Source organism: Amblyomma mixtum, chromosome 1, assembly GCF_055824585.1.
Source record: "Amblyomma mixtum isolate Tamu chromosome 1, ASM5582458v1, whole genome shotgun sequence".
Lineage (NCBI taxonomy): Eukaryota > Metazoa > Arthropoda > Arachnida > Ixodida > Ixodidae > Amblyomma > Amblyomma mixtum.
In genome coordinates this window covers 281,172,973-281,197,664 of record NC_143012.1, presented here as the reverse complement: position 1 = coordinate 281,197,664, position 24,692 = coordinate 281,172,973, and the positions used below count along the sequence as shown (strand labels likewise).

At 45.4% G+C, this 24,692-nt stretch overlaps 1 protein-coding gene across 1 annotated transcript in view; it reads left to right on the top strand.

Annotated features, from left to right (window-relative positions):
* Positions 1 to 22,326, top strand: part of LOC149371895 (cell adhesion molecule Dscam1-like) — a 174,886-nt gene extending 152,560 nt beyond the window's left edge. The window contains exons 18-26 of the mRNA XM_089566211.1: positions 2,698 to 3,013; positions 5,689 to 5,787; positions 10,308 to 10,493; positions 13,181 to 13,477; positions 15,351 to 15,524; positions 17,149 to 17,301; positions 17,524 to 17,666; positions 19,128 to 19,191; positions 21,414 to 22,326. Of these exons, the coding sequence (XP_089422337.1) occupies positions 2,698 to 3,013; positions 5,689 to 5,787; positions 10,308 to 10,493; positions 13,181 to 13,477; positions 15,351 to 15,524; positions 17,149 to 17,301; positions 17,524 to 17,666; positions 19,128 to 19,191; positions 21,414 to 21,571 (1,590 nt within the window). The 3' untranslated portion in view covers positions 21,572 to 22,326. The remainder of the gene's footprint in view (positions 1 to 2,697; positions 3,014 to 5,688; positions 5,788 to 10,307; positions 10,494 to 13,180; positions 13,478 to 15,350; positions 15,525 to 17,148; positions 17,302 to 17,523; positions 17,667 to 19,127; positions 19,192 to 21,413) is intronic.
* The last annotated feature ends 2,366 nt before the right edge of the window (positions 22,327 to 24,692 follow it).

Below are 24,692 nucleotides of genomic sequence, written 5' to 3'. Positions count from 1 at the left end.
CTACGTTTCTAAGCATGGACCTACCAAGAACCATAATTCAATTCGGTTTTTTTTTTGGTACTGAAGATTTAATACAGTTGACCTCATTTGTGATAATTTCCCGGGTTTTTGAGATGCACTATTCCGGCGGGTTACCTCCTTGGAGGCTTTGTGTTGCCGGTGTGTGAGCAACGAGCTTTGTGGCTTGGGGAGCTGATACTCCCCGCAGGGGTTAGTTGTTTGCAACGAACTAGCAGGCAGCAGAAGATTTTCGTTTATTGCTCGTTATTTTATTTCTAGGCAGTCACTTCACTCTGTGCAGAAGTTGTTGCTAAGTGAATTAAAAGAAAAACAGTTAGTAGGATTTTTTTTTTTTGCATTCCACCAGAATCCTTGATGGCAAGCCACCGGACTGGTGGCGATAAAGGTATCACGAAACTACTCAACGGAGAAACTACAAGCGATTGTGAGGCTTCTTTAGGGTGTGCCTGTAGTGGAAGCTATGGGCGATCGCTGGTAGCTCAGAGGCCTGCGTCTTTGGCTGGTCAATGCCTGCGAACAGTGCGCTGGTGAAAGCCGGTGTCTCGGGGTCGTAGCTTCCACTGCATAACCACAGAAATCTGTCCCCGAGTATATAGGCTGCCGGCGGTCAATCCCTTTTCAGGAGTGACCGCTTTAGGTGTCAATGCACTTAAATGCGACACACGTTTAAGTCTGTCAGAGGTTATGTTAGACAAAAGGACGCGCCTTACATGCTGGTAAAAAAGTATATCAAGCAGAATTATTAATATGCCCCGCGTTTTAAGAGGATTGTTCACAGTGGTGCTCACCAGAAATGTATGAGCCCACCGAAACCTCGAGTCATTCATCACCCAGACAACGCCTAACACACTGAACAGGCATGAGGGCACCTCTCATGGTCGTAACTGTTTAGAATCACTAAAAACGCTCCTAAGCGCTACAAAAGTTCGGATACGTCCGCCGGCTGCCTCACTGTGAGCAAGAGATCCGTAGCGCTACAGAAGCGTCATTTTTTTTTCACGATGGTCACTGACCAGTGAACATGATCAAGAAATTTCCTGTCAGGCTCATGTGAGATAATTTATGCGCAACATTCCCACAGAAATGTTCATTACGAGGTTTATTTCTGCAAGATTTGATAGAAATAACGTTGCTAAAAAAATTGGCGGTGGCTTAGCTTTGGTTAAGCCTGGTAGGTTGCGAAAGCCCGCAGCGCCTCCAACTGAAGGAACGCAGTGCGCCGCGTCTACAGGTCACGCGTGGCTACCGGCTTTTTGAGGAAAGGAAATGGCGCAGTAATTCTCTGTCATCTCGGTGGACACCCTAACCGCACCGTAAAGGAAAGGAGGAACGCCACCACCCGTTCGGCGCGATGCCTTGTTGTTGCGACTGAAAGAAAGAGAACTTGTAGAACGCCGCCGGGCTCGCCATTCTGCGGCATAGGCGTGTGTGTTAACCAACCACTCTTGCCTTTCTCTTTCTTCATCTGTCTCCTCGGCACGGCGCCGGCGTTTGCGCGCAGCACGTCGCTCCAGCGACGCCTTGTACAACTCCTCAGACAGGACTAAGCGGAGCGCGCCTGCGGCGCCCCACGTATCCTTTCCTAGCGAGCGCCCTCACGCGGCGGGCCGAGGAGGCCGTCACGTGGTAGCCGCCGCGCCGAGCGAAGGAACGACTACGGCCGAAGAGACGAATTGGGGCCCCTGCTCTCCTCTGGTCGTGACGTCACGCTGTCACGTGGTCGTGCCACGTGACAGCGAAGGAACGACCTCCGCCCACGGCAGAAAAGTGCTAGCAATATTGTTTTCGCAATAGTAGTAGTAGTAGTAGAAGACGTTTATTCGGCCAAAATTTACAGGCCGAGCATATCGACCGCCTGGGCGACCAGAAGTCGCTGTTCTTCCTCCCCTTCAGCGCCAAGCCAGTCGAGCCAGGTGGTGATGGATAAAGAAGGTGGGGGGTAGGAACCCGACTGCTGAGCAGCCGGGCAATAGAAGAGGCAATGGGCAAGGTCCGCATAGATACAGGGGCAGTTGGGACAGGAAGGGTCCGATCGATAGCGATAGAGAAAGAGGCGAGACGGGGTGATGATTGCATTCATTTGAACGTGCCGAAGAAGGCGAGCCTCCGGCACTATGAGTGATGGATGAGGGGGAGGGTAAAGGCGTTTGTCGAGGCGGAGCTCGAGGTAGACCTCTTTTATGGTGCGGCGAAGGGTGAGTCTCCCACCGTCCTCCGAGGGCTTGGGCCAGGGGATCAACGGTGTTCGGAAAAGTGTGTCACGGGCGAGCTGATGAGCCAGCTCATTGCCGTCTGAAAATGTCTGAAGAGAGGCGAAGAGCACATTTGTTGTGACTTATGTTCTCTTCAGACCATGCTACAGAATGAGTGGGGCCACTGGGACGATGTAACCTCGTGCGCAGGTAACTTAGCTCTCTGGCAGAACTGCATTGCTTAGTTTCTTTTCGTTGAGGAGCGTAATAGGTAAAAATAAACATGTTTTCCCATTACGAACACCTGGAAGAGATATGTAGAGGTATTTTTTCTTCCAGTATTGGTGCTGACTTTTTTAAATTGTTGCTCCCGTAGAAACCTAATGACACGAGCTGCCAACTTGATACTTAGGTTCACGAAGCTTTCAGCAAACCTAACCTAGCTACTCCTCTCTACTTCTTTCTCTATACCCATGACTCGCAGGCGCCAAACAAGGAGCAGCAGCACGGAACCATTCTCGGTTACCGCATCGGCTACCGCGTAGCCCACACGGACGATAGCTTCCAATTCAAACAGGTCGAGGCACGTCGAAGTGCTGCCTCTTCTCTGTCTGAGCGTCGCAACAAGGAAGAGCAGGCCGAAGGACCGGCAGAAGAGCAGGAGGACGAAGATGCCCTGGAGACAACGTATCTGACCAACCTCCGTCGCCTCACCAAGTATGGCATTGTGGTGCAGGCCTACAACGCCGCGGGCACGGGACCGGCTTCGGATGAGGTCATCGCCACCACACTCGAGACAGGTAGGCGTATTGCATTTCCAGTATTAGATATACCTAAATGCAAAGCGTGGGTACTTCGTCACTTTTGCACCGCATGAGCCCAGCACTTAGTTCTTGCTTGACGCCACGCATGGGGTGACCCACTTACTTGTCCTCGTGCATGTTCGCATTGGCCTGCTTAAAGAGGCAGGGCGTGTCTTCACTTTATATCGAGACACTTTCGCTCTCTCGCTGGTTCCTATACTGCAGCGCGGACACCGCTCGTTCTCTTCGGTTGGTGTTGATGTAGGTCTAGCATCTGGAGACAAAACAGGCTTCTAGAAGGTTGCGTAGCTTCGTAGTTCTCGAACCACGTCCACTCAGAGTCTTCGAGAGCGAAGTAGACATTCCGCTCTTCTTCCAAACCATTGTATACTTGTAACTGTAAAGCCGCAGTAAAGCCGTTGTAACTGGTCGAGTGAATCTTCCGCGCCCTCGAAGTGCGCTACATCGAAAGATGGTGGCTTTCGCGAGTGGTTGACAACAAACTGAGCGAATGAGGTTTCTCCGCATTCCTAGGAGCCGCATTTGAACAGTGCATATCCTTACAGTTGTGGCCCTTCTGAAAACCATTGACACATCAAATGCGTTAAAACAAAGCAAAAATAATACAAAACAAAGTGCCATTCAAAATATAAGAAACCATAAGTTGTTTATCTGCAGACATAAGCGCCATTTCTTATCACTTCTGGCAATTTTATTTCTGTTTCGAAATTTCAAAACTCCTCTTAGATTTTAATAAATGTAGGCGGCGCGCAATATTCCTTATCTTTTTACCGTATTTGTAAAACTTCGCGCTGCAATCTACCTTTCTGTCTTAATTTTACTGTACAGGGACACAGCCCGTTGTGCCACCTTGCAGTTCGGGCAGGGCACTTTTATTTTTTATTTTTAAAGCTCTTTCTAACAGATGTACAGGGACTTTAAAGACATTCCTGAAGTAAAGATGTGTGATAGCTACATAATTAAATAGTTGTCATATTCCCATTATAACAAGCCAATTTTATTTTTGCTACACGTTGGGACACTGCAAATATTAGTACTACACGTTATAATGTTCTCACTTAAATATAGAATTTTGGCTTTCATTGGGTAGTGAGTACGGGTTTAATATAACGTCATACCGTAGATTACAATTAGCGAACTCCTTATACATCATTAGCATTAAGTGTAGCGTAGTTTTACCACTCAGGTTGTAATCATTGGAAACACAGCTGTAAGCCTATTACATATACGGCGTCATTAAGATTATGGAATACAGATTTTCCAAAGTGGTGAAGTTAGGCAACTGTAGTGTGTGCATCTTGATTACATTACATGGCGGACATTATTTACCCAATAGAGGGCAACGAAAAGAGGAGTAAATAAACGAAATACAGTGAGCAACCTTATTTTTGGTTTTAGGGCGCAAGATATATTAAGAAATTCTGAAATACCTAAAGGAGCAACACCACTGCGGCAGACTGCCCAAAATGAACAGATCAGTTCATTAAGGGTGGAGCTTTGAATTTGAATTAAGTTTATTCGTGTCATTAAATTTTGGCGTCTATTATAAAAGAGGTTCGAAAACAGCCGCCGAAAATGAACATTTTTGATGTCGGAAAGGCTCATCGCACAGAAAGAAACATAATAGCCTTGCAAGTCAGCGGCGCAGCGAGTAGACGACACGGGGCTTGCGGCAGCATTAAAGCTGGCCGCATCATGTTGTCACAGCCAATGGAATCCCTGCTTCTTGTAAGAACAGAACAGCAATAAAAACGGCGACATCTGTAGCTTACGTTAAAACAAATTTCCGCCGCATAGCAACGAAATTGAGGCCATACCAGACGGGACGCACTGAGTTCCTCAGTCGCGAACAATAGCAATGGCGGCAGTACTGAAGAAAGAGAGAGAAAAAGCAAAACCAAAACCATACTTACAAGAAAAAGTCACAAGTTCTACGCGAGCCATCTTCTGTGGCGAAATGCAGGGTATTCCCTTCATCCAACGTTCTGTTTATTTTCTTCGCCTCTAGTATGTTCCTTGCCTTACATTGCTCCGCCATTCGTTCGCTTTTGCTTGCCTCTTTTGCGAAGCTACGTTTTGGGACGTTTTTTTTTTTTTTTTACTACATGCGAGATGGACGACACATGGTGCTCCAAATGGCAGGAAAATTAGAGGAAAAGCCACATCAGGCCAGAAAATCTCTGACAAGAGGTTTAAGGCGGATACAGAAGGCTGCTTTCGACTGTGCGTATTACTAGAACCTAGCAAATTGACATGGGTGGGAAGAATACGAAAACATAATTCTTAGTGGTGCCACAAAACAAACAATTTGTCATTGTCATAGCGTTAAAGGTTTGGTTCGACCGTGAGAAATATTTTTAGCAAAAAAAAATAAAGTGAAGAGTACACTATTGGAAGTTTGATGACAAGGATATATGCCAAGTAGTTTTACTGACAGAGCGATAGTTTCGGCTGAAAATGAAAGAAAGAAAACTGTAGGGAAAGAAAGAGTTTTAATGAAAGCTGGTCGTAAGATCGAACATTAGCACAACTCTTCTGATGTTCATGGAAGCATTTTGAGGAGCACATGACACACACGGGCACCAGCAGTACAACACACATGTCATAGCGTGGTGACTACTTTAGTGTCCGGTACATTTTCTCCCTGTCAGCTCCTCCCACATCTCCGTCTATCAAGGCCAGCGCTCTCTCAACAACGTCGCTCACAGTACAATGGGAAAGAGACCCGAAGGACAAGTCCTCCGTCACAGGTAAGTGACCGTTATGTGAGAGCTGTTTTAAATGTTCGCATTGTGTATCCAAAGTTTAAACAGTTGAAATAAAAGATTATTATCCACAGTCGAAAAATCATAATCTTGAGAACTTATTTATGCTCGATAGCACAACATGGACAGAAATTATTTTCTGCTTCGTGACGAGAACTCTGTCACTGTCAGTCGTCCGCGAAAAACACCACCACGAAAACCGAGAATACAGCAGGACATTTAAACAAGTGGCCTTGAGGTTTTCCATATGTGGTGCCTAGATGACGCAATTTCTCCTATATTTGATTTTGAAAAATACTAGTATCATTCTAAATATTTACTGGGCAGCATGCGAGGAGACTTTCCTTCCCTCCTTTAAATATAGATTTTTTTTCTGAGACGAGAGCAAAAGTGTTGGTAATTGAAGCCGAATATTTTCGTGCATTTGAGAAATTTTTCCCGTCATACTTCAATGTTGAGCACCAATATTCAGTTAAATTTGTGACTGAAAAGTACGCTCTTTTTTATTTTGTGAAGCGAAAGTCATAATTTCTGCTGTTAAAATACATCTGCACTTCTCTGCAATCTGCCCTAAATGCAATGCAGCCCTCACATGATCTCGATATTTCTATTGGAGCTAGTTTGGAACTTAGGAGGCTTATGTACTCATAGTCGTTTAATATTCAACCAGAGAAATTCAATAGTCCATCAAGCTCAGTACTGACAGGTATACGTGTCCTCAAGTGGACGCCTTAAATAAATGGGGGACGGCATGACGCAACAGCAGTTCCTCTTGCCCACGCAGACACGGACGTGCTTCCCCTTTCACAATAACAGCCATTATGTAAAAGACGCAGGACATACATTCTAAGCCCCGCTTGAACAAACATGCTCGAACGTGACTGCGTGACGTAGTGGTAGCGTGTCTGACTAGCAACCCTAGGGCCCGAGAGTCGGGGGTTTCAGATGCGTCGCCGATACGGCTGGCGTTATCTATGGGACCTTCTTGCAATCGACTATTCCTACTTTTGCGTCACGACGACGGCAACACCGACCGCGGCTTTTCTGCGACACGAAGCCTGTGCTCTTTCGCGTAATGGAGGTCAGAATTCACCTAAGATGATAGACTCGTTCAGCAGCGTATGGACGCAAACGCCATTTACGAAGGTCGAACAACACCGCGAAGCTGTTATGTAAAGGGTGCTTGTCCATAAGTAGATCCTTTATGAGGCAAAACGCAACGCGCAGTGCTAAAGTGCTAGCTGTTGCTAGCTTTTTGGCCCCTTTCATTCCTACTTTATGTTTCTTTATTTTTCTTTTTATTTGTTTCTCTTCTACCCAATTTTACTTTTTAGTTCTTTTTTCCTTCCTACTTGAGCTTTTTATTTCTCTCCTTTTTCCCTTTTTCGTTCTCGTTTACGTTTCATTTGTTATTTTCTGACTTTTTTCTTTCTTTTCTCTTTCAACTTTTTTTCACATTATCTCTTTATTCCTTTCATACATCTCTTTCTCTCTATTTATCCTTCCTTTTTCGTTACTTTCTTTTATTTCGGTACTTTGTTCTGGTCGCACGAATAACTGGAGAGACCAATAATTCATACTCGTGACTATGCCAGTACTGAAATGTGAACGATGCCAAGATACCGAGTTTGAAAAAGAAATCCGCTAATGCGTCGCTCATTTCACGGGCAAGAAATTCAGAATTGGTTTGAATTTAGCACGAACTGTCGTACGTATCCTGCGGCCAGTCTTTCGCAAGGTGCACGGACGATACCTTTAGCCTACTTTGCCGCAATGATCACATGCCCTGAGATGCCACACGACTGTTTTTCAGGCATAACTACTCGGTTCTGTAAAGGCATTTAGTGCACAAATTTAACAGATTTTAGAAGCACTATTTACTTAATTGTTTTTATTCCACTTTCACGAACGTAAGTTAGCACAAAATCACCTGTCGCATTTTTAGAACACCGACTGCATCCGCACGTAAGAGCGTTGCAAAATAAACATGTCGAGTTGGAAGTTAGCAACGAAATCAGTTTTCATTAAAAATAAAGGACGTGGAGTACATTTAGTCAAAATGCGTTTGTGAATGGATTTTGACTATGAAAGACCAGTAATGTAGTGACCATATCAAGCAGAGACATAAATGACGCAGAGTACAAAACAAAAATGTAATAATTTTTTTTAGCCACAACAAATGGCGTGACGAAAAAGAAATACATCACTTAGCACATAACGAGACATCACCTTTAATTGGCTCGTGATTCAGAACGACGTACAAAGGAAATGGACTTCGCTTTGCTGTAGCAGCGAAGCCTTGGGTTCGAGTGAGGTGGACGAGGAGATTGGCTGCGTCGAAAAATTGCGTGAAAGGACCCCTAATGCCCAGTTGCAACACCTTTTAGCGCGCGCGCAATGCTGTAATATTTTTAGAGACGATCACAACGGCTCGATGTACGTACTGAACTTGTTTATTTTAAGTGTTTGAGCCTGATAACGGGCCATTTGAACGCAAAGCGGCCTAATGGTTTTCTTCTCTTCGTCCTGGTTTTAAGCTGATGTGATAAGTGTCATTTTTAGTGCACTAGGAACGAGGTACGCAGCTCTATTTGTAGCAAAACAAATGCTTTTTTGAGACTGTGCTCGTGAACCAGACAGTCTTATTCAACATAATTTTAACTTTAGAAATCTGTTTATTCACAGAAAAAGTTTTATTTTGATGATAATATTTAGAAAGGGCGTCAAATTATGCCTTCGCAACGATCACTGGTCACCACTGTTAATTAAAAAAAGGTCTCTGTTTATTCCAAACAGAGTTCTTGTGGTCAACTTTTCGCAACCACTGCCCCCCACTCTCCTGCCCCTCACTGCAAAATCGGGCATGACGAATAGTCTGTGGGGTTTCCTACTATTCGTGCAAGTATTAAACAAAACTCGCTCAGGTGAGAGTTATTCGTCGCCATCGGGACGCAGACAAGCTCCTAGTCAGTGCACATATACCATGTAGGCGGGTAGAACAGAGCCGGCCCGCGCCGGCAGGGCGCCTTCGCTGTTTCGGGCGGACGGGTGAGTGGCGCCGAGCAAACAGAGATAGCCGGCCGGGCCATGCCTAGTTGTCCTCTACTCGGCTGCTGGCTGCGCAAACATCGCTCTGTGCAAACAGGATTCGCGTGTCCCTGTCCAAGGGGCGAGTGCGCGCTCGCTCTGTCCGCTCTGAGCATCGTGTTCATCCGCTATCGACTGGCGTGCCTCACGGCTGCTTCTAAGCTTCGAGCACTTTTAAATACTCTTTTTTATTAGGTTCCGGCCGTAGTCATTTCAAACGGTTGGCAGTGCGCTCAATGGTGAGCCTATACCCTTTCATTGGAGGCTGTCGAAAATTTCTCAACGGCGTAGGCATGAGCTTTAACCGCCGAATACACGGCCGAAAAGTTCAGGTCGTCAACCTCTCTATCAACAACACATGAGCGCTGCTTTGAATGCATTCCGGTTGGATGAGTGACAGCAGCAAGCGTGATCTCGGTGGTCACGCTACAGAACTAAATTTCGATCGTTCAGTCTCACCTGCGATGCTTTAGTGCTTAAGATTGTAGCTATCTAAGTTAAAGAGCAAGGGTCGTGTTTTTTATGAACTGTTTGTAACAAAAAATTTTTGCATCTCCTGCGCAAGGCGCAATATCCTGTGGCATAGCTTCTTAGATGCCAGTAGTGTCATCGGGCGATTAAGGTTTGAAAGTTGGGATTTGACCACTCGTTCCAACCTAACAAAAAATTAGCTGGGAAGAAAGAATCACCGCGAAATACGACCCTCAGGCACTATTTCGTAAGTACAGTGTGCGTTGTGTGGTTTAGGTATCGCGATTTTTTTTTATTAAATGATGCAATACCAAGAAATTATAATCACATGCTCAAGAGAAAAGTTACAAACTTCTCTGTCTTAAAGGTACGTTCCCAGTTCTTGAATATAAGCGCAATAAGAAAATGGAATGAAAGAACTCTATGGCTATTTCGTTTTCCAATTCTTGACAAGAAACTCTGTAAAATGAATGAAAGAAGACTGAAAAGTAACCCATTTTTTTTTACGAAAAACGGGACCGTGCAGAGTGCAGGCAAAGGAAGAACTGTCTTCTTTCTAAGTGGTTCTTTTACTTCGCAATTTCCGCGCCGGCTCACAGAAGCGTAAACCATCTAAAGAATAACGTACAATGTAGGATGACATCAATCTTTCGCCCCAATCTCACAGGCACTCTTCAAGTACAGCGCATTGTTCATGGTGCACTTTTTTCAATCTTGTGGCCGAGGAAACTGGGCAGAAGAACCGCAGCGTCCTGAGTGCATCCAATCAGCGGACGTAGCTCAAACAGCCGCCGAGTACTCTGTGTTGCTAGCTGCGTGTTGTACTGACTGGTGAAAATCTATTCACCTTTTTATTTCTGTGTATGCGTTTGTGTGCGCGCTAGGCTTGAATCCCAACGGCGACCATTCTTGGACACACTCATGCGTGTTGGTGGTGTTTCTGACAGAGTATGTGCTCCACTACGGCACGGAACATGGCGAGTGGAAGAAGCTGCCCCTAAATTCCACTAAGCAGACGTTCGTGCTGGACGGGCTCAAGTGTGGAACAACGTACCGCCTCTACATGACCGCCTCCAACAGCCTTGGCACGGGCGAGCCTGGAGAAGAGGTCATTGTACGCACTAAGGGCGCAGGTTCGTAGAAATGAAAATAGACAGGATTTCGCGCGCAATCCCAGCAATAGTGGCGAAACCCGTTAAGAGGCCTACTTTCGGTTCAGTTTTCTCTCTTTTTGTACCTCAATTTGTAGATAAGCATGCCCTTCTCTGTAGATTGGTTTGGTCCTTCTCCCAAAGCAGTTTTGCTTCTCCGGCACATCTGTTCGCTTTATTTTCTGCCTTGCGCCTCTTTCTTGGAATCCACGCTGGCCGCTATCCTCTGCTTTGTATGCGTAGAGCCTGCTGCTACGTTAAAAAAAAAACAGCTTTATTTTCGCTGTACCTGTCGCCTAAAGGTAGTTTTGTTTTCTAGATTAGCCAGCTTTTTTTTTTTTTTACTTTTTACGGATGTCTGCGGCAACTAAGGCAGCATCCGCCTATTCCAGCGTGACAGCGCTTGGTCTGAACGCCCACATCTATGCTTTGAGCCACCTGTCGGTACGTAAAAGAAGGTATTTAAATCAACCAGTCTTATGACACGAACCACGTCCGCGCCCCAAGCATTTTTCAGGTTTTCTTTTTTTTTAGCCTTTTGCTGATCTACATAATAATGTTGTGTTTACTATACAGTTCGCTTCCTTTTTCTTTTCTCCATATCTTTTTGCTTTCCTACATTTTAGTGCAGATTCCTAAATCATGTCCTATACTTTGTCCGTTTGATTATTTTTATCCCGCCACATCCCCGAAAGTGGCCATCTTCCTTCTTAGTTCTGGCCTTCAGCATCTACAAGCATGGTAATCTTATGAAGCGCAGCGTTCAGTTCACTGTGCCTATTGGAAATGCGCTTCATTGAGCGCTTTTATATTTCTTGGACACGCCAGTGCACAGCAGTCATATATCGCAGAATTCCACATCAAGCGCTGCCTTGTCGGGATGTGTTACATTAGTATTGCAGCTCTCCAGGCTTCATTAAGCGCCCTTATTAACGCGGTCTCATCTCGGCATATTCACTGGGAATTCGATTGTTCACCGGCGGCCCAATCTGCACTACTACTCCCGAAACAGCTTGTGCTCACCGCATTGGCTGACGAAAAACCTTTCGATTGATTCCTTTTTTCTCTCCCTATGTTATATAAAGATCGCGGATTATTAGCTATGGTTTCATTGTAGAAATACATTTTGTTCCCTTGTTTTTTTTTCTTCCATTTCCTTAGTGTAAAAGCATCAATAATTAAGGTTCCTGCTTTCGGGTGCAGATATGTTTATTTTTCAATGAACTCGTAGTGGCAAATGAATTGAAATGAAGGTTTGAGGGAAGAAGGATGAAACTTGACAAAAATATTTTTGCTGTGAATTCTTCAGTTTGTTGCTGGCAGTTCGAAAATGTATTGCATGTACTGCGCGACTATTTTCAAAATAAGATATGCTAAAATTAAAAAAAAAACCTACCCCATGGTTTCTTTGTTGTCAGACCGTAAAAAGTAATGCTATAAAAAAAACAGAAATTGAAATCGATGGGTAGTGCTTTGCTGCGTAATGCTTTTCTCTCAATAGCGGTTATCCTTTTTAACGTGAGAACGCTAAGAGGGAAAGAAAAGCTGTATCGGGAAAAAATATGTCAGTGGTCAGAAGATTCGCCCACGGACTAGAAAAAACTGACATCACCAGACCGGATAATTACCGTTGTCTGGAAGAATGCTCTGCCACAAGAACGGATAATCCCCAATGCCTGGAGGTAAGCGGCGTCACCAGACCCCAAGTAATGGAACCTGATCGGAAGTGACCTTACTTCCGGTAAAGGCATCGACAACTTCAAATGCTATCGCATTACCAACACATAACTAGATGCCCCTTTGACCTTTTCGACTGAACACGCATGGACGTCCTTCATATTACATGCTAATAAAAACAGCTGGAAGTTTCCAGATTTCCGCGCATTTTTTTGTTGTTTTACACAAAAGGCTTCTTCTTGAGGAGTGTTAAAATGATGGTCTGCTTTGCGATTGTTTTTCACAGATATTACCGGCGTTAGCTTTCCGTTAATTAGTCACAGTACCCGAGATGAAAAAATATGATGCTGAGAGCAGCGAAGTTCGTTACCTAACTAAGCAAACAGCTTCTGTGCAAACAGCTTCCGTATCCCAATGATTTTTCCGTGAATGACCAAGGATATCTGAAATATTACGCTCGTACCGGAAAGAATAGTGTTCGCATGCTTTCGCTGCCCGTGAAACAACGGTGTCCTTCCATTTGTCCTGACAGAGGACACGCTTTGGTGAAATTTTCGAGAACTTTTCCTTTACTACAGCGGCCCCTAGCGCAACATTCTTTGCTCCTACGAGGCGAACACTGCCATGCTACACACTACACTCGATAAGGCATGGAATCGCTCCTTTCAGCATACCGGACGCGAAAAGTCACGCAATCGTTCCCTCTTACTCGCTGCTGTACCACGTGACCTCGCTCGCTTCTTCGATTCTGCCCCCCCCCCCCCCCCCCCCCGGTCAAATCTCTTTCCCCTCAGTGCTCTCTCTTGACGCCTTGATGACGTCATTCAATCAGCTGAAGGAAACTTTGATGGTAGCCAACGAAAGCTATTAGCATTAAAATACGCAAGAAAAGAGCGCAATATCTTAGGCATTGTTTCTTGTAAAGAAAGATAACGGCTACGTTCAGCTACGGCGCAACTATCACTTTACCGCCCGTTTTCCCAATGGCGCAGCACCCATTTCACCACCACTGGACAAATTTATCACGACGAACGCGACCAGTGCCACTCTGCACTTGGGCGCGTGGTCTACTGGCGGCTGCCCCGTGACGCGCTTTGCCGTCCAGTACCGCCTGAAGTTCCACCCGGCCTGGCTGCCACTGGCCGACGCCCTGAGTCCACGTCGGCGGCATTACGTACTCGCTGACCTGGTGCCCGGTCGACAGTACCAAGTGCAGGTGGTAGCCCACAGCGAGGCTGGTGCCACTCAGGCCGACTTCGAATTCCAAACGCCGGCTCTGTCTGCTGCAGGTAACCGAATCAGAAGTACGACTTTGCACTGTTTAAACCTCCGGCTGTCTGACTAACGCGGGGTACTACAAAACTTGACACTCTGTTAGATGATCTGCTTTCGTGGTTAGAAACTAGCTGCATATACCCTGGCAAAAATTACACATGCGGCAAGGCCTTTCCCATGAGAAAATCACGGTCCTTCTCTTCAGTATTTCATCTTGGTACTTTTGTCGCTTCGTAAATAATAGAATTGCCCCGTGCCCAATGCCATTTCTAATGAATTACAACGTGCTTAATACTATGATTATTAGTGGGCTACCTATCTCGTGTTTTACTACGTCGAGCTTTACGGACTTCCTTTTCTGGCATTAAGGTTCATTACGAATACTAAAACGTAGCGCATTGTTTATAGATTTATATGTAGTAATGGCAATGTTAAGTTCTTCCGGCGAAGGCGAAACTTGTGTATAAAAGCGCTTCAGTCAGTTGTTTCGGCACTGTTTGAAAAGCGGTGATGTGATGTCCTTGCTCTGTTTGTTACGAGCTCTAATAGGTGCGAGTTTTAAGTTTTCAAAAACGAACTGAATGCGAAAAGTGAAGCTATGATACGAAACAAAGTGTAATAAAATACTGAAATGACCGAATAAGAATAGTTTCTGATATTCGCTAGCTGAGTCAACATTCGTGTAAAATCATTCACCGTTGGAAACAGCTAAATACTAGAGGCGGACCAGCGGGACGGGATTATAACATCGATTTGTCGCTACAAAAGTCAAAAGACGCGATATTTATCTGCAAAAGTAGATATGCTAGTAGAAGTCCGTGTTTCTCGAGTAGACTCCGAAACTAAACAGAAGAAATAATAAATATATTTTATTATTGTTTACAGTAATGGATTATAATTAGTCTAATAATTTTAGCAGAACCACAACTGTTACCATTATGTCATGCATAGAGAAACTACCGTCCCATACTGGCGACCGCTGTGGTTTAACTAGGACATCATCTTAGTAGATGGGAGCGGGTTAAAGCTACGTAATGCAATGGCCTCCGAGATCTGGCGTTAAGCCACGGTTTGCTATACCTGCCTGAATACTGCCACGTTGCCCAACCTTGGAGCCCATGTGGGAGTATAATGACCGCTGCTACACGAATCCAGTGAGTCGCTGTTCGGAACCCGCTATCCAGAGAATGATCAATCTCGGCGTCACCCTCTGCGGTGTTGGAGTGGATCATCCATGTGAAACACGCATGAAAGAAAACTACGGCGTGCCATGTTCGGACATTGCTAGTTATTCAAGAAGAGTTAGCCAACTTGACGAAGCATTCAGTTCGTTGCGAATAACTTTGAGCTTACATCGTTTTGACTCGTTCAGCGAAGCAAATACGAAGATATTCTATTCCCTATTCGAAAATATTAAATATTCGCACACTCCTACCTCTGTGTCACTCGTGACATCTGCGAAATAGATCGAGCCCTTAAATTAACGTTTGTTCAAAAGGTCTCGTAGAGGGGTTTGCCGTCCCAAAGCGACTCAGGCTATGAATACGCCGTAGTGAAGGGCTCCAGAATTTTCGGCCACCTGGGGTTCTTAAACGTGCACTGACATCGCACATTCCACGGACCTCTAGAATTGCGCCTTCATGGAAATCACACCGCCGCTGTCGGGATCGATCGATTTGGGGTCAGCAGCCGATTGCCGTAACCACTTAGCCACCGCGGCGGCCACATTTGTTTAAAAGTCCAGACTTTTGCCGTTCCTGAAATTCTGAAAGGCTACATCGTCAAGCGATAAAATATTTTTCAGTGCCTGCTACTTGTGAATTTTCCCAGTGTTTCGACCTCCTGCACTTCGTAAAGGCAACCGCATTCATGCACTCGTTTACGCAGTGGCCACGTTGATTCCGACGGCGATTCAAGACCAGGCAGCTCTTCCTCTGCACAAGAACGTGGCGGTCGTCGCACCGCTGGCGGTGTCTGCAATTCTGGTCGTTGTGGCCATCATTACCGTGTACATCTGCCTGAGGAGAAACAGCTCTCGCTGCAGCAGCCCCACTGCTAACGGTAAGCGTCGAGCAGAATCTTTTTCGTTGCAGTTGTGGCGTGTTGTCGTGCACCTTAACGTCGGTTCTCGCCGCAATTTTTCCAAACTTGGAGATGGCTGGATGCCAAAAACAACAGCCAAAAATGACATCTACGGCTAAGCGATTCTTGAAAGATTCCATGAGACTTCATGCGAATGCTTAGCTTAGACTTAGCTGGCAATGCCCCTCTTTAATTTTCCTATTTCCAGTGCTGAATATTGTTTTCATTTTGCCCCGAATACTTAAGCAGCTGCTCGGCTATGGCTTCTAGCTCCGTGCTACGGGGATGAAAGTCAGAAATATAAAGGTAATACGTTGCAAATACTTCATAAAGTAAGCTAACATGACGGCTTTGTTTCCTCACAGGAGCGGTTTTATTTATGAATATAGAATGAAATATTTTTTACGGAGTATTGTTCTTGCACGCAAAATGTAGAACACAAAATAAATGGCTATCCTAAAACTCCCAGCGCAGAAAATGAGCGCATGCTTCCATGTAACAATGATTACGAGGAGAAAGGTACTACTACAATGAAACGGAACCGAGATTCTGCCTAGATGACGGTGCGATTATGCAGCTAGCGGTGCTGCTACTTCGGCCTCTTCGTACTTGCGAGCTTGGGCAGAAAGTTGTGCGCAGCATAGATGGTCCTAGCTTGTGCCCAGTGTTGGTCCGCCAAGCGCCGCTCCAAGATTGGCTGCCAGGGTCAGCACGCATCGCTTCCACTGTGTGGCTTGGCGCCCTCTACATTACTTTATTGAGCTCTACTCTCTCTCTTTAACGTCTTGCGTGTTTCGTTCATTCCTTTACCAGCGCGGTCTCTAACCCCTTTCTGACTCGATGCTACCTGCTTCGCTTTCACTTGCAGTATGTTGGGTGTGCGACGCACACACTTTTCGACGACAGCGCCGACAAACACGCCTTTATCTCGAAGTTTTAGCTGAGATGATTGTGCTGTAAAATTTCCGCAGAGACGTTAACACATTTCTTGTTTAAGGTAATACCTTTTTTGTAGCGTGTAGCTTGTTTGTGGGAGAATGGTGGGCGCCTTTTTGGGTAATTACTCATCTACGCTGTGGTCAGCACTAAACTTCAGGCTCATCAGAAAGCGCAAGTAGTTGATTTTTGTCGGGAGCATACAATTTTTGCAAGCACTGACTATCAATACACATTTTCCAACAAATAGCCGATGGGGTTCAAGTATCTGATTTTTTTTTTGTACCTTCTAAAACACATAACGCTTATGTCTAGCCGACCCTATAGAGCGAACGCGCAGGGTGATTCTAAGGCCTTATTTCGAGTACGCTCAGAGGGGGATGTTCGGTTGAAACGAAGTCATGCTGATCCTGAATGTCAGTCAAACTCAAAAGAAACGTAACTGACAGCGGAAAGAATGAGACACAAGGAAGGAGACACCACGAACGCTGACTGTCAACTGGCGTATTTTTATTCCACGAAACTGAGGGACATATTACGCTTTACAAGATAAAAATCACGAAATAATTTCAATGGTGTGCAACGCGGAATAACAGAGGGAACGGCACATCTGCGCTCAAAGCAAAGCACACCTTCGCAACACTATCCTCTTTTATCGGGCCATCAGGTGGTCCGCACCCGAGGAAGTTGTACCTGGACGACGCAGTGATCCTGTCGGAGTTCAGCCAGAAGCAAGGAACCCTCAAGGACACGCTCTCGCGTTCCTCGTACTATGCCTCGCCAGCCCAGAAGCCCGTCACTGTAGCATCCAAGAACGACAGTGAGTAAAACAATTTCTTTGTATGACAACAGAATGAATGGACCTGAAAATAGTTCGCGATTTCAATATGAAAAGCCACTACCAGAAGCCATTTTTTTCTCTCCATAACAATGTAGAATTGCTGCATTCTTATATCTAACCGTCAACGACAGTCAGATTTCTCAGGGCCAAAACAATTCGCGCTTATTTGTTTTTGCACCTGTTGTGATTAAACCTTCGCAGAGCAACTAAGAGACCAGCAGAGGTGCGATGCATACGCTGAGGCGGAAACAACCTATTGCGAGCATCCGCAGCCGGTAAGCCGGAAATCAACGTCGGAGCAGTTCACGACGGTGGCGCCACAAACGCCGCTCGCCCTGACACTGGTGAGCTGCTCATTGGTCTACGTGCATTTCTGGCAGCTGTATTGTGAAAGCGAGCCCGTTATTTTTGTTTCTGGGGATATAATTTTTGCATGCGCTCGATATATGCTTTTTGGGCATTTACACACCTCATGAGTCATGGTGTAAGTTTACGAAAAGTGCTCATTTAAACTGAATCACTCTACAGAGAGGAAAACACGAATGTATTAGTTACGAGCACAAGGTACGGCAAGTTATCTTGGCTTGCGTGGAAGCCACAGAAGTAAACGAATGAATCATTGTTGGGGGATAATATCATTTCCTTTAAAATGCTTGAATCAACATACGGGCAAATGGGATGCAGCTAACTTGTGTTTCCGGCTTATTAGCACTAGCGTGCACTCAATCGCCGGCAAAATCTAATCATTCCAAGATCTGATTAGGTATGTTTATAGATGTACGTCGTGGTGTTTAAAGATTGTGTTTCTGATGGCAAAAAAATGAAGCTAAAATAAATATTTTTGGTAGGAATTGAGCATTTGGCTGAAAAAAAAAAACAGGGACGCCAAAAGAGTGATATTTATCCATCATGCAGCATTCATCTTACAAAGAAAAGTACGCCATGTGTGTTTTCATAGACGGGTGTGTTTTCATAGCTCACTACTTCCCGTTCAGCAGAAGGTCTTAGAAAAAGGTGGCACTGGAGCAAAATCTGATATTTTCTCAAAAAGTGCCTTTTCCAACAAATTCGTTAATTCTAAACGTCACATCATTACAGTCAGGAAAAAGTTGACTTACTGTTCTTCATCAATGTGATCTGAGTTCGATAACAAAACCTTATTAATGGATAAAATAAAAATCAGTGATGCGCTGTGTTGCTCTGCTTCCTTAGTATTCGTGCCTATTGTGTTTTGGACGCATAAGAAGAGAGATTGTGGTGTTTCTCGCACATTATTCATATCAGGATGAACAAGGGGCGTCACATATCTCTTTCATATCTTCCGACGCACGACAAACACCAAACCCCTGGCGCTCGAGTAAGACAGCGCTTGAAAAAATAACGTCGTCAAACAATCCTGCGCTCTGCCCAGTTTGGGTCCTCATTTGTTACATCTGCTGGATGAAAAGGAGGAGGGGGGTGGGGGTACGAAAAGCCCGTGTCGCGCTATGGAGAAAACATTTCTGACGGTTGTTGCAGCCTCCCACGGAGCGCCAGACACGATGGTTAATTAAGCCAATGTGCATGAAGTCGACCAGTGCCTTCTCTCTTATTCTAACCATCTTCCCACTCCGGCAAATTTCTCCCTTTCCCGCGCGACAAAACGTCCCAGCTTATTCAGAGAGACCCAAGTATGGTTGTCAGGACAGGGAAAAGGGAATGCTAGGGTGGAAGGGGAAGGAAGGCGACGCCCACAGAGACGGCTTTCGCCGGGGCATCGTGCACGCTTGGCTCCTAATTGCGATGCATGTCGGCTGTCTTTTCAGACCAGCTGCCCAATAACTCCTCGGGCGACCCTGTCCAACGTGAGGGCATCCGTCTGTGCCGCCGGTGAGTACAGCGTCCGTTTATCCCCTGTCCAAGTGCCTTTTTCTCCCCCGCTCCCTACTTCAGTGTCCCTCCTCTCCCTGTTCCCTTCCCTCGTAGCCGTTCGGCGACCGGCGAATGATCATCCCGTCCAAGTGGAAGCCCCGGGGGAATGCCCCCTGTTACGGTCGCTCCACTCGGACAGGCTTCATATCGAGCAAGCATACTTCTCCTGGTCCCTTTGAGTGACGGTTTGCGCATAGATTTGAATCGGTAGCAGACCTCTTCCTTTGCTCTTCTGCGCATTAGACTAAGCACTTGATGCGTTAGGAATGTCGGTAGGGAACTGAAATGCGTTGGAGGATATGGGGCAAAGGAGGCGGTATTAATGTTTGTGTTTGCTGAAAAGGGAGCAAATATGCAAGGAGTGTAGTCTTGTTGGGGAGACTAAAAAGGAATGCGAGGACTCATTCCGATTGTGGGAGGAAACTTTTGGGATGCCTGGGTAAGCTTTTTTTTTTTTTCAAGCAAGCATAATTGGCTCCACGATTAGTGGTCTAATAGCAAGTATAGCTGCACTCACTTTATTTCTATAGATGGTGATGTTATCTTGTCAACAACGGCTTATGTGTTACGAGATTGCGAGTGCCTGATATTCTGGTGTACCTTATGAGCAATCACCGCTTTTCTCTATCTTACTCAATAACAACAGAACAGTGTGAATATTAACAGGAAGCAGCGAAGACACAAGCTAGAAAATAAAAATTTTGTACTTTCATGCGCCAAAGTTGTGTATGCAAATTCTGGTTGCATGGATCGTGCTCCTGCAGCGCGTTTAGGCTTCTTAACTAAGCAATAGCGCCACACGTCTCGACGAGCAGTCTAACATGATTGCAGATAAAAGTACTCACCTTCTTACCAGGGTCGAAAGTAGGCATTTCTCACCAGTGTCGAAAGTAGGCGTTACCGAAAAGTGACGGGGCATTGCAATCACTAATGTTTTAGATGCTGTATCGAGTCTGAGGCGACTGAGCACGCAGCCTGGAGGAAAGATGCCGAAGGCTTGATGACCTGAAATCGAGAGGTTCTAATGTAATTTCAACAGAACAAAAACAAACCGCCTGCCAGTGGTATGCGTGAAATTAAAAGAAAGGGTGAGCGTACCGGCTTCCCTGCGTGAACAAGGCTTCCATTCGGAAGGTGAAACGTCAGTCTTCTTTAAGCCCCAGCCACTTGTCGGCGCTTGTTTGCATGCATTGAAATTAACTTTCTACCCATTCAGATGATATTTCGAGAAAACCCAAGACTGTATGTTTATAGAATAATTGCACCAGTAAAACTAACGCATGTCGGAGAGTACAAGCCGTGGTCGGCCCGGCCAACTCTCTAACAACGTGAACACGGAACGACGCGTCTCAATTGGCGGGGACTCGCACACCATGCGCCAGTTCGGTAAAGAAAAGCGGCTACGGCTGTAAGCATTTACTAGAACGTCTACAGGAGTGGGTTACAAAGCTAAAGTATTTTCATTAAAGTGAAATCAAAATCAGTAAACGCTATTCGATGTCACTTTTCTTTGATGCCATCAGTCGGAAGTTACACCAAGACTTCGAAATGACACCAGGCTTAGCGAACAATAAGAGTCGTAGACTCGCAGGTCTCGCTTCTTGCCCTGCCACCGCGCTTTTGGTAATCAACGAAAGGGTTAGGAAGTGCCGTGGGCATAGAACAGCTTTAAAAAGAAGAGACAGCTGAACTGTGCTAATACGCCGTGTAGAAGCAGCGGCCCTCCTGATCCACGAAAGGCATGCATTTCCATGCACTAGCGGAGCCACTCCCCCACACAAATGCAAAAAAAAAAAAACTGACTCCTCGAATCACACGCTTTCCCTGCGGCTACACGCTGCCATCTTTACACGGGCCAAATGATGTTCGCGTGGTATACACCAGTTTGATCACTGCAGCACACTGAGAAAATGTTGCACGTTGATGCGAGTTACATGCACGTGCACAAAGGAGTTGTGCCAGAAGGACTCATCTCACGAGTACGGAACGTGAAGTTAGCAGCATGGTACTCGTAAACGTACATTTTTAGAAAAACACGTAGAATTACTTACCGCATAGAAAGCACAGAGACCCCACAGGAATAACAATCACGGTTAGATTTCCGGCTAAAGATAGCTGCCGCTTTCATGAGGTCAATAAAATTATTTTCTTCTAACTCGGTATTTTATTGTTATTTGCAGATGGCCGGATCAGCCACTCGGTCTTGCCACAGGACAAGTACGCTGAGCAGTACGGTAGCAATTCGAGTCAATCGGGCGACAGCCTGGCGGGCGACAGATGTGCCTCGTCGGGAAGCTTACGGAGGCCTCAGATACGACGCTTCGAGTTCGCCAGCTAACGGAGAGCTCGCCTGATCTACGCCGCCCGCTTGCATCGCCACGGACTAAGCGATACGAAGACTGTGCGCCACTACTCGCGCTTTGCGGAAGCGGGTCTAAAGTGTTTGCTCCGATTACAAAGACAAGAACTTTGTGACAAGCTACCACGGGGCCACGACGCGTGTGTGATCGGAACTTCCGCCATTCCAGCCTGATGCAAGCGTCTGTGCAGGCCCACAGCCTAAGAGCTGCGCTGTTCGGCATCAAAAATACCTTTCGTATCTTTCGTGCTCCCTTAACAGGCGAGGTTTTTTTTCATTTCACTGAAATCGTTGACACTGTCTCTGAACACAGCTCTTGCACGGAAGATGAACTGCATATGTGACGTCTTTTACTCTCAGTGCTTAAGAAAAGAAGACTGCGTTCCTAAAGCATATGGCTAGAAACCGCAATTCGATTAAAATGTAAGAATGCAGCATCCAGTCGCCACTTGTTTTAGTCGTCGCAGATGAAAGATTTCTTTAATTTTGTCTTTAGAGCAAATGCAACAAGCAGACGCTGAAAAATATTTTTCGGCAAGACAGGAGTTGTCGCCATGAAGGTGGTCGATGAACACGCCTGATTTGTGCAGTGCTTCGTCTCTACTGTGTGAGACGCATGGACAACAACGTTGTGTGCTCCGCCAAAAGCGCCACCGCCATATACGCAGAGTGATGAACGTTACGTTTTTCACAAAGTGATTGAACCTGTTGTGAATAAAGAAAATAAAAATGCATTCACTGAGTCTTTCATCCTAAAATACTGCTGAAAGTTTTTTGCAGGACTTTTGTTGGGAGGTCAAAAAAATCTGTGCTTTTCGAATCTGGACAAATATGTATCGAATGAGAAAGTGTTTGACGGAATTTGTGTTTTTCAAACAAAAGTTAAAAAATACTGACACCAATCTTTAATTTATTTTCAACCAATTATTTCGAGAACAACTCGGTTCCTTCGGCAGGGGTCGCTGAAATGCGGCCCAGCAGCAGTCGTCAGCGGCATTCGTTTTCCATTTGTTAATACGTAACGAAGTCTATTAACGAAATTATTGGTTGGTCTTCGTATTTCTAATAATTATGCGTGTAACGGGGTAGATGGGAGCACAAAGTTAGGGAAAAGCTCGTGCAGCAGTCAAGTATATAATAACACGTCCCTTCGGCTTCACCTTTGAGACTTGCGCAGAATTTTACGGTTTCTGGTTCCCAATATTCTTGAACACCAAAATGAGCATATTTTTTAACAGAACACCAAATCTAGAGCTCATTTTTTTAAGGAGCAGCAGCAAACGACACATTTTTTCTCTAAATATGTGCCTAAAATTGCTTTTTTACTGCTGAAGTATGCCTTAGGGCGTAAATAGTTTAGATATATTCATACACGCCAGACACCCGACGAAACTCCAGCAAGGTCCGTTTGACAGGACGCTTTCGCTATAGGTAACTTGTTTGCAAGATATAGCTGCGTTATTGATGCGATGTAATGGCTGTAAGATGACCATGAAGAGCGGGGCCCAAAGGAAGCGTAGGGCGAAGTTTTGTACTTTGCGCCGCACAACGCAGGTCGCCAACATTGACAACAGAAAATGAACATTCTGCGATTATTTCGTCGCATGCAGGATGTGAATTGCAGTCGTCGCTTGTATCTATCTTTGCCAGACAAGTGATAGCGTCACTTGTTTGTATAATTTGACGTGAAAAGACATGGAAAGGTCGCCTTTGGCCAAGTTAATGGGCTGAAAATATTACAGCACTAGCGCATTGCCGCTTCAAATCTTCGGGTACCAATGGCACGAGAACTAGAGTGCGGGACGCTGCGGTGTTTTAGGCACACCATCAAGCTCAACAGGAGGCAAGGAAATATCCTATTAAAGGTTATCTTCTTTTAACTAATTGTTGATAACATAAACACGATTCCCTTCATCGCTGCCATCCTCCTGTCTTGCTTCTTGAGAAGCATGTAAGACTGCCTTAAAAAGTGCGTTACGCCATCACATTCAAAATGTGAGAACCAAATGCACCCCTTGCAAACAATCAGAGGTCGACTACATCTCTGCCTCAAGCGATCTGAAACCAGAAATTAATTGCGTTAAAAGCGTTGCAGTTTCAACAGGCTATTTTAAGACTCGAATACAGCTGTCTCTCAGTGGCTCTTTTTCTCAAGCGGCTGCCCAAGAGCAAGTTCTTTCTTTTCACCCAGAAGAGCTGTTAACTATCTCAACTACTATTTTCCTGGCAAAGTTTTTTACGGACGGTGCTAAAAACACTAGCAGTAATTTATTCTCTATTTCTAAAGCTTTCATGACGAGAGGGCATTACAGAATTGACTATAAATTATAAACTTGATAAGAATGCAAGAGCGGGGGCTAGTTGGTGCTTCATAATGATGAATTCACGCCAAAGGCGCAGAAAGATGAAAACACAGATGGACACAGTCGTCCATCTATGCTTTCGTCTTTCTGTGCCTTTTAGCGCGAATTGATCAGTACAAACTTTAGTGCCGTGAAAACTAACACAATAGACAGTGAAAAACTGAAACCGTAATTCCATGGTTCTCTACAACGGTCTCGGAGTGGCCTTTAAAGCAGCGACTGTGCACAGGAGCGGGTCGAGGATTGCAGCGAACCTCTTTCAAATTATAATGGCCGCGGCGGTGGCTCAGTGGCGATGGTGCTCAGCTGCTGACCCGAAAGATGCGTGTTCGATCCCGGCCCCGGCGGTCGAATTTCGATGGAGGCGAAATTCACGAGGCCCGTGTGCTGTGCGACGTCAGTGCACGTTAAAGAGGCCCAGGTGGTCCAAATTTCCGGAGCGCTTCGCTACGGCGTCCCTCATAGCCTCAGTCGCTTTGGGACGTTAAAGCCCATAAACTAACCATAAACCAACCAAACCAATCAAATAATAAATGAGGAAATACAAGAACTACAGTGGCAAGCTAGGGCTCCCTTTTTAAATGAATCGCCAGTGTAAGGTAATTTAGCAACGGAAAGAGGAAGACTGTCTGCCGTTAACAAGTGCAAAAAGTAAAAAATCTCCGCTACGGAATCAGCCATAATTATTCACAACACCTTGAAGCCAATGCTTTTGCCAGCCTGCGCGTACTTTACCT